The following is a 10,201-nucleotide window of genomic DNA, read 5'->3' as shown; positions in this document are numbered from 1 at the left end:
TAATACCAACCTTACAGGGTTGCTGTGAGGACTAGAATTAATATAAGTCATGTGCCTAGTTCAAAGTCTGAGTTAGGATTTACAGTGGATATATATTCTTTCTTTCTTTCTTTCTTTTTTTGGAGGGGGTCTGCTGACCATTTGAATATCTTACATTGTGAGTCTACAGAAACTGAAAAAGCTGGCCACTCACTTTTCCAGCCTCCCTTATAGCTAAATTCTAGGCCTGTGACCTGGGTGTGGAGAAAGTGAAGAAGCAGGAACAGCGAAGAATCATTTTTAATAGACTCAGATGCATCCTGGATTGAGCTGGGGTTTAGAAAGTGAAGAAGCAGGAACAGCGAAGAATCATTTTTAATGACATCAGAGGGCCTGTAGTAGACGAGTGTGTGTGTGGCAGGTATGTGAGCTGCGATGTCTAATATTCAGCAAGGGTAGAAGGGGTTCTCTTACCAGACATGGTGTGATTCTAGATAGGACTCTGGATGCCTTGGCTTTCCAGCTGTCTTGGTGATTCTGTGACCTACCCAATATTCTTTCAATAAATTCCTTTTCTATGTAAAGTTGACAGCCTGTTTCTGTTAACTGACAGAGCTAGACTATAGATTTGACTTAGCGGAGGAGAACAGTAGAGGATAATGAGGACCCATATAAAGCCAACACTGAGGAGGGCTCTGCAAAAAGACAAAGAACCAGGGTCCTTGATGACAAAACTTTTGCTGGATCAACCAGCTATAGAGCCTGTCCTTCCTCTGCATTTTTAAATGTGTGATAATAAGTTTCATTATGGTTTAAGCCAGTTTGAATAAGATTTTTCATTATTTGCAGTAGGAAAAAAAAAATCCAGATGAAGATAACGCTTCATTAAACCACAGTATAATTATTACTACTATCTATCCACCTATTAGTAGTGTTGTGATAATTGAATAAGTTATTCTAACCAAAAGGCCTGATATACAGTTATCCTCCATCAGTATTAGTTCCTTTCTAATTTTACCTGTAGTTGTTGAATACTGATGCGTAAGTCTGATTCATTAAATCCATATGGAATATTCCAACCAAGAGGACCAAATTTCTTTCTCTCTTGTACAAGGGCATGAAAAAAACAAACTCCAAACAGCAACTTCTCCCATGCCTTTCATATAAAAATTATATAACAAGACAAAAATTCTAATCAGATTCTCATCAATAAAATGAAGGGAATCAGTTTTTCATTGAAAGATTCTATGATCATATATCTTTACAAACTTCAATTAAAAAAAAAGATATGCTAACTAAAATAATGTTTATTATACATAAGTATTCATCTTATGACTTAAAATCTCCAAAGCTAGACTAACTACAATAATATTAAAATTTATTAAAGGCAATGATTCTATGATTTATCAAAGAATTGGTTAATAATACTTTAGTATTGTTCATAGACATTTATAACTTCAATACTTAAATATTATCCTATAGACTCATTGGCATATGCTTGAGACTATAAGTACAGGAGAGTGATTAATCATTATGATACAAATAAATACCAATAAATATCTGATATTGTGACTTTTCATTTGGGATCATTTTTTAAATGACCATTTATTTACTCTATCCATAGCATCTTCATATGTGTGACATGTATGTCATATGGCCTCTCACTGAGCCTGTGTCAGTGCTCTGGAGGATGGCCGCCCAACCCTTTGCGGTCCCCTTGAGTAAATTTCAAGCATGCTACATAGCATGTATTTTAAGTTAGACGATCTCAAACGTAGCTTCAAATGCAATAAAAATCCATCCAGCTATTTTCATGTGATGCAATAGTAGAAACTGTTTCTAAAATATTAAGTACACCATGGCTTCACTAAATAGCTGTATTCTTGAAATGTTGTACACAAATCAAAGAGCGTATTTTACATATACTTATCCTGGATGAATGCTGTGGTGATACATTTAATAGGGGAAAAACATTTTGGCAATGAGAACAATAACCTAATTTAGGTATACTTTCCACATATTTTCACATAATGGGTCTTCTTAAGAGGTAATAATTCCTCTACATATTTGGCCCATGCTTGTGAGCCAAGAAGGTTCCTGTGGTATCAGAGAAACCTTAGGAACAGAATACAGAACGATGCATACTTAGGGGTGAGATGCTGTCCCCCTAAGATGAGTCTGAACGCACAAAGAACTGTTTTCTATAGCTATGGCTGAAACTAGATGTGGGCTGAAGAGATGTGAAAAGGGACATCAAAAGAATTCGCCACAGTCCTGCTACCTAGATTTTTAAAAATCTATATATTCCAAAACCACTCTTAAGTATTAAAAAATATATTTTCTTAAAAATGTCATTATTTTTGTCTTTAGACATACTTCTTGTGCCTACTTCAAACGTCAACTCCTCCAAGAAGCTTTTTCAACAACCAAGAAGAATTAATCACACAAAAGTGGGAAGAGACAGACTGGCCTGAGTACCAAGTCCCACCTCTAGTTATATAACCTTGATATTTTACTTGATTTACTTGAGTTTCCTTATTTAAAAAACAAGGTTGTGATAATAATACTTATAGTACAGGGTTATAAGGCATGTATGTTTAAACTATCTGGAATTTGTTGGTGTTCAATAAATGCTTGTTCCCTTTCTCCTCTCTTTTCCTTTCTTTGTCCTCCCATAGTTCATAATACAATCATGGCTGTGGTTCCCAACATAGTTAACATTTGAATTTCCTTTGCTATTTGTTTATTTCTACCAGTTCTTGAGCTCCACTTTTGACTTAGTGAATCAGAATCTCCAGGAGTGGGGCACTGACATCAGTAACTTTAACAAGCCCCTCAGGTTTATGGGGATTATGCTTGAGCTTGCTTTGCATAAATTTTCCTTGATTAGTAAGCTCCATGAAGACAGATTTTTATATGTTTATGTATTTCATATGTTTATATGTTCATCACCATATTATCAGTTCCTAGAAGAGTGCCTCACACCTAGTAAGTGTTCAAGAAATATTTATTGAATGAATGGATGAATGGATGAATGGATGGATGGATAGAGCTATAGAAATGTATCCCTGCCCTTAAGGAGAATACAACTGAGTTTAGGAGACAGATATGAAATTAACAAATAACTAATATATTATAATTGCTAGATAATTAAAATGCCCAAGATGTCAATTTGCCTGTGACTGTAAAGATCATATTTACTTTTAATAGCCAAACGATGAGTTCAAATCATTGCTGGCCCAATGGTCATAAATTAGCCTTATCAAAGGGCATTCCAACTATTTCTGGGAGCCTCCAAAGAGGTTTCTATGTGTCTACAAACCAGTCAGCTATGGAAACTCTAGGGCAATGATTCTTAAAGTGTGCTTCCAGGACCATTAGCATCGGCATCATGTAGGAATGAATAAGAACTGGAAAAATTTCAGCTCTACTCCAGGGCAACTGAGTTAGAAATTCTGGTGGTAGGGCACATTCAGATGCACATTCCCAATGTGATTCACATTGAGAACCAATGTCATAAGGTATCTACACTCTTTTTCTTCTCTTACCCCGGCTCCCATTTGTTTTTACTACCAAAGAAGTTTCTTGGTGAAGCCTTAAACCATTGCCACTGTTCACCATAAAAATGATGATACATGACAAGGGTGCTCTTTGGATGTTTTACAGATCTAATACTTGGGGTGTCAATGTTGCTTGTTCAATGTTACAGGAGGAAAGTGCTGCTTCTTCAACTCAATGCCATTCTTTATTTGGGTCATCTAAGCCTCAAAGCAGCTCTGCTTGTGTTTAGAATCTTTATGCTTCTGCCTCTCTCTCCTTTAACTGCTGGAGCTCAAACCCTGACTGGGGATCAGGCACCATACCACCTTCTCCATTCCACTAAGCTCTCTGCATAGCTAAAACCAGCAAGTATTCCTTTTTTCTTCCAGAGTTACAAACAAAATTACTGCTCAAAACTACAGCACACAAAAGTATTAAGCAGAACGAAACTAGCTGGTTTCTAAAGAAGTCAGTCTTTTATCATCATTATCATGCTTTTTCTAGCTCAAATAAGCAAATCTGATAAATAGCATGTGTTGGAGGTGAGGGCAGGGGATGATTCCCCCCCTACTCTCAATGTTTTTTTCATGTGGGGAAACCTCAATTAATATAACACTCCTGGATTTTCTCCATTGTTGTACTCAGTGCAGGAGAGGGGAGTGACCTATCTGATCAGTAAATTTGAGAAAAGTTAACCAGATATGCTTTGCTCAGCTTCTCCCTTTTCTCTCTAAGAAGTGAGCTTCCTGTAGGAAAGACAGTTTTCCTCTGTTCCTCTGGGTGAATAAGTCTACTTAATTCTGGGTTCAGTAATATGAAGCCCATTTGTTTGCAGAGATAAACTACATTTTTCAACACAGTCTATATCTGTCATTAAGATTATAATTTGGTTCCCATATGTTTATACTTTTTCCTGTTTCTTAATTGGTAAGAATTCAGACATGGAAAAGGAATTCTAAAGTCCCTAATACGTGTGCAAAACTGTTTTGCATGGGTACACTGAAAAGCATTATTAATATGTCAAAACACTATTGTTAAAATTTAAGTTCCATGAAGGTAGATTTGTGTGTGTGTGTGTGTGTGTGTGAGCCTATGTTATTCTCACTACTCTATATCTAGTACCTAGGACAGTGCCTAACACACATATTTATTGAAAGAATGAATAAATGATGTGAAAATAGATTGCTACTCTTGGGTCTTAATCAAATACACTGTTGGATTTTGGTTTACAAACTAAGATAAATTCATTTATTCAACAAATACTTATTTGACTGTCTACTATTTGGGAAGCAGAACACATTATTGAGAATAAAATGATGAAGAAGATAGGTATAATGTCTGTCAGGAAATGCCTGAAATTTAACATTATTAAATAAAATGTTTATATTTCCATATTTTATTACTATAAAACATGTTTTAAAGTTCCAGAGGCTGAATATTACCAGTTCCTTTCCCTGGCATCCACTGAAAAACGAAATATCAGAAACTGGATCAGTAAGATATGATTGGAGGAGATTTAGCCGAAGACCCGTGGGAGGTTCATTAGTCATTTTTACTCCGTTCTGTAGAATTGTTACTGGGAACTAAGATAAAATAAATAGAAAGTATTACTCAAGATAAGCAGCTTGAGTCCTAAAAATGCATATACCAGTGGCTTAAAAACAGGCATAACAGAGGATTCCAGAAATATTTTTAAAATATTTTAAAATATATAAAATATTTTAAGGTTAAACATTTAAAGCTTGATTAAGATATATAATTTAACAGCTAATTAAATAAATGTACTGAGCTCCATAGAAAATAAACATACTTTTGGAGATGGATAACTTGTGAGCCAAAGCCTAAATGATGAGTTACAGACTTCAAGGCTAAAATCTTCACATATCTTTTCCAACATGGGCATCCAGGAAACAGCAAGGTGACAATTCTGTAGGCAAACCCAAGTTCCTTCTTCTATTGCTGCTTTAATCATTTTTGTTGCAATTGGTCCTTGTCCCTGACCCAGTGAAATAGCTTGAAATTTATTTCCAGACATAGCTTTATCATTTGCAAATTTTAGCAGGCCTAAGAGGGCACACAAAAAATGGTTTCACTGCTTACTCTAAAATTATAAAATATGCCTATGTTTCAGTGATAGGTATTTAACTGTGGAAAATTCTAGTTACCTTTCCTTATAAATGCCAGATTTACTGATTTATAATCATATAAGAAATGGACATTAAACATGATGATTTATTTATAATTTCTTTAAAGTTTATAATATATACACTTACTGGCCATGGGATCTGCTCCTGGAGAGAGCACAAAAATTAAGGGAATTGTGCAGTTTGAATCAAAGTAACTCTTTGTCAGATCGAATGGTGGGGGCTCTACAAACTTTTTCCCTAGTTTGTCAGTTACATAATTTGTTATAGCTGGAGTTATCTGTTAAGAAGAGAAAAGATATGAACTTTAGAGTGATTTTTATTTCACATAACAACTTTGATTATTACTGAAAACCAATGAAGAGTAAACTATGAGCCAAGAAAAGCATGCAGCATATCATAGACAAAGTGCTAATTTCCCTAATACATAAAAACTGTCTATAGATTGATGGGACAAGACTAACAATCCAAAAGAAAAATGGGCAAATAAGATGAACAGTTTATAGAAAATGAAATAGAAATGGATATTAAACACATGAAGAGATGTTCCACCTCATTCGGTATAGCAGAAACTGCAAACTGTCCCCCTTCTTCGCTTACTTTTGATAATAGAACCCCCAAGTTTTCTCAACCTTTCTTGCAGCTAGATGTGGCCATGTAACTAAGTTTTGGCCGGAGGGATACAAGTAGAAATTATATATGGAGCTTCCAGATCATATTTTTATAAGGAAGCTATTTGCCTTCAACACTCTCTTTCTCTCTTCAACAGATGTGGTGTTCATGAGATAGTGTCAATCTTACTGATGAGGACCACATTCTGGGGGACCTCTCTAGCATGAGAAAATAAACTTGAATCTCTGGATGGTATCAAGAACAGAGCTGGCCTGCCAACTCTCAAGCATTTGCTCTGGGCTGTTAGGAAAGAGGGAAATTAACTTCTATTTTATTTGAGCTACTGTATTTTAGGTCTCTTTGCTATGGCATCTTAGTCTATACCCTAATACTCATAATAAAATACATAATATACTTAGATACCATTTTTCCTCTATCACATTATTATATAAATAGGACAAATATAGCCTATGTGTATTCACTCTTAGATTATTTCTTCACAGCAGGCCAAAACCTGTTAGCCCAAGAGCAACAAACTCAAATTTTTACAAATGTTTTAAACATAGTCCCAATAATCATATTTTTAGCCATTTAGAGCCTGCCGAAATGTTGGGCTGTACCCAGCATCTGCCAGTGGTCACTTATATAAGCCCCAGGACATTAAACCCCAAGTGCATGCTGACCTTCAGAGACCTGATCCAGAGACTCCCAGCTGCCAGTACTGCCAAGCAACATCACCTAGACGCCACATAAACCCTGCTTCTCCTTCAGAGTAGACTCCACCCACCAACTCCCAGCCTCTTGACATACTCCTGCTGTGAGCAACTTCTCCTTCCCCAACATGCAAACCTGTCAAAGCATCATCCAGTGCAGTTAACGTGCGCTACTCCCACCTCATGGTCATATCTTTTTCCTTCATTAGCCCCCAAATTCCTCAAACCCTCTGCATAGATTGTTAAAGATCCAAAACCTGTTAGCCCAAGAGCAACAAACTCAATTTTTTACAAATGTTTTAAATAATGATATAGCAGCTTTTTATTTCTTTCTTTAATAGTATCACATGAGCAATGATGAATATTTACCCTTTTACCATTAATACCGTGTACAGTTTTTACCAAGCACATATTTTCAATACACATTTTAAGGAAAGAGAGGCTGAGGACACAGAGACCTTGCTTCCCATTACTCTACTCACTGGCCACGGGCACTGGTCCCTGAGATGATGTAACTGCAACCAAGTATGATAGTTTTCTATAGAAAAACTACCTTGTTCCAGTAATTTAATATAAGAACAAATATTAAAACTTTTCTATAAGATTTTGATCCTTTATGTAAGATACTCTAGAGAAGAGAAGAAATTATGGAGACTTGAACAGACCTGGAGATGGGCTTTGTGATAGTTATGTGTCAGTCTGGCTAGGAGACAGTACCCAGATATTTGGCCAAATACTAGTCTAAATGTTGCTGTGAAGATATTTTAAAGATGAGATTCATATTTAAATCACTAGACTTTGAGTAAGGCAGATGGCTCTCCATAATGTGAGTGGGCCTTGTCCAATCAGTAGATGCCTTTAAGAAAAAAAAAAGACTGACTTCTACTGAGAAAGAAGGAATTCTGCCAGCAAAGAGCCTTTGGACTTGAGTTGCAATATCAGCTCTTCCCTGAATCTCTGGCCTACAGATTTTGGACTTGCTAGCCTCCACAATCACATGAGCCAATTCCTTCAAATCTATTTCTATCTCTATCTCTAGTTCACCTTTATCTTTATCTCTATTACTACCTCTCCCTCTCCCTCTCCCTCTCTCTCTCTCTCTATCTCTCTCTCTCTATCTCTCTCTAACTCTAACTGTATCTGTTTATCTCCCTTTGTCCTGTTGGTTGTGTTTCTCTGGAGAATTCTGACTAATACAGGCTTCAATTGAATTTAGTTTAATTCAATCAATTCAACTCAATTTACAGACATTTATTGAGCTCCTACCATTTGCCAGGCACTGCTTTAAGTCCTGGAGATATATAGCAAAATAAGGCATGGGCCCTGACCTCAAGAAGCTCACAGTCTGGTGGGAAAACCTAACAAATAGACAATTACTGTATATTCCAGTGTGGTAAGTGTTATAATGTTTAAGCTCAGACTCCCAAGCATGAAAGACAAAGAAATAACTCCACATGAGGTATTGAAGTGACATCTCCTTTGGCCATCAGAGAGCCATTCAGTGGAGTGCAAATAGGCAGGTGTTTTCCAGATGCAGAGACATACATTCTTCAGTTTACCATGAACAAGTAAGGCTATTGGTGATAAAATAATAAAGAAAGCATTGTTTTGGCTTTGAAAGGACTTATTGTCTAGTGAAAGAAACATTTCACACACAGCTATCAGGCAGGAAAGAGTGAGGTAAGTTTTAATAATGTACAAAGGTCTTTTGAAGTCAGAGTAAGGAGAAATACTCAGGAGTTAAGTAATTACGTAGGCCTCTGTTTGAACCTACTAAGAGACTGAATGAAGCATTAGATAATGCTTCTTGTGAAACTTTACTCAAAACATAAAATGTAAAAGAAAGACTGAAAGACAAGAAAGAGAAAGAAGAAAGGCAAAAAGAAGAGAGAAAGAAAAGAAAGAAAGGAAGGGAAGAGAAGGGAAGGGAAAGGAAGGAAAGACCATCACAATCACTTTAAACACCTTTATTTTTATATGTGCTATAACTGGAGCTCGAAGAGGTGAAGTGACTTAAAGTTTAAACTCCATGTATGAGCATAGTTTTTAGTTTTCTGTCTAAAATTTTTCATTTTGTAACATCATAATCACTTATCTTGAATGTGTGAAAATCGGTATCAGCTTATTTATTCTACCCATAGAACGATTTGTGTGTATATTTCAACTAAAAATTGTGACATATACAAGGCTTTCTACCATTTTCTGCTTCCAGCCAATATAGAGTAACAGGGACCAGATTTACCCTCTCACCATAAACTAACGAATGGGCAAAATTAATGAAACAATCATTTTCAGCTATTGCACTATTCAGACAATAGGTGGTACAGGACTGTGATCCCCGAGAAAGAGGAAACAAACAAGATGAGATCTACTATTCCCTTGTTTTTTTTTCTGGGAGATACATTCCAGATTGTGGAACAGGGAGAGCAATGGAAAGCAGAGCAACACAGTGTTGAGTTGGGAAGACAGGGATCAAGAGTTCAAGAAGGCTGAAGCTGCTGGAAATTAGAGTTCAAATTAGAAGGGAACTATTCAGAAAAAAAAAAAAAGCTCAGAAATCTACATAACAGTACCCTTGAGTCTTTGCTGAATACTCTGGTGCGCATGCATAGGCCAAGCAAAGAGTGACTAGCAAGCTGTGAACTGGGGACCTGAGGAGCTACAAGAATTTGTGGAAGGAATCACTCAGGTTCCCTAAAGCCACAGTAGAGAGTCTTTAGTAATCACTTAGGGTATTTAGTAAAAGCCCCAGAAGGGCCACACTTTAGTAGCAGAGCTAAACTATCCATTGAGTAAAGGCTATTCTACACCTGCCCTAACAAATCTTAAAACAATCTTTGAAAGGAACAATCTGAACTTAAGTAATTTAACTATGTAGCCAAAGGAGTTGGCAAACACCATTCTTAGCTCATGGGCTGGACAAAATTAGTCACGAGCTGGATTTGGCCCATAGGTGTTTGCTGAAATTAAACCCTGAATTAGAACAAAACTCAACAACCTTTAAAAGAAGATAACAAAAACATCAAAATGTCCATCATCAAATCAAACATTCCTGGGCTTACAAAAAGCAGGAAAATATAGTATATAACCAAAAGAAAAATCATTAAATAGAGGCAGATCTAGAAATGAAGGAATTAGCAGTCAAAGATTTAAAAACTGTTATAACTGTGTTCAGGTATTTAAAAGAAAACATAAACAGAATGAAAAGAGAAA

General features: G+C 36.2%; 1 protein-coding gene across 1 annotated transcript in view; it reads right to left on the bottom strand.

Annotated features, from left to right (window-relative positions):
- Positions 1-10,201, bottom strand: part of DNAH12 (dynein axonemal heavy chain 12) — a 228,350-nt gene that overhangs the window by 13,386 nt on the left and 204,763 nt on the right. The window contains exons 65-68 of the mRNA XM_023537644.1: positions 5,793-5,943; positions 5,330-5,583; positions 4,962-5,102; positions 998-1,135 (exon numbers count right to left, since the gene is read on the bottom strand). Coding sequence (XP_023393412.1) covers positions 998-1,135; positions 4,962-5,102; positions 5,330-5,583; positions 5,793-5,943 — 684 coding nt within the window. The remainder of the gene's footprint in view (positions 1-997; positions 1,136-4,961; positions 5,103-5,329; positions 5,584-5,792; positions 5,944-10,201) is intronic.

Source organism: Pteropus vampyrus, unplaced genomic scaffold, assembly GCF_000151845.1.
Source record: "Pteropus vampyrus isolate Shadow unplaced genomic scaffold, Pvam_2.0 Scaffold195, whole genome shotgun sequence".
NCBI lineage: Eukaryota > Metazoa > Chordata > Mammalia > Chiroptera > Pteropodidae > Pteropus > Pteropus vampyrus.
The sequence above is the reverse complement of the archived record's forward strand: the minus strand, read 5'-3'. Positions and strand labels throughout refer to the sequence as shown.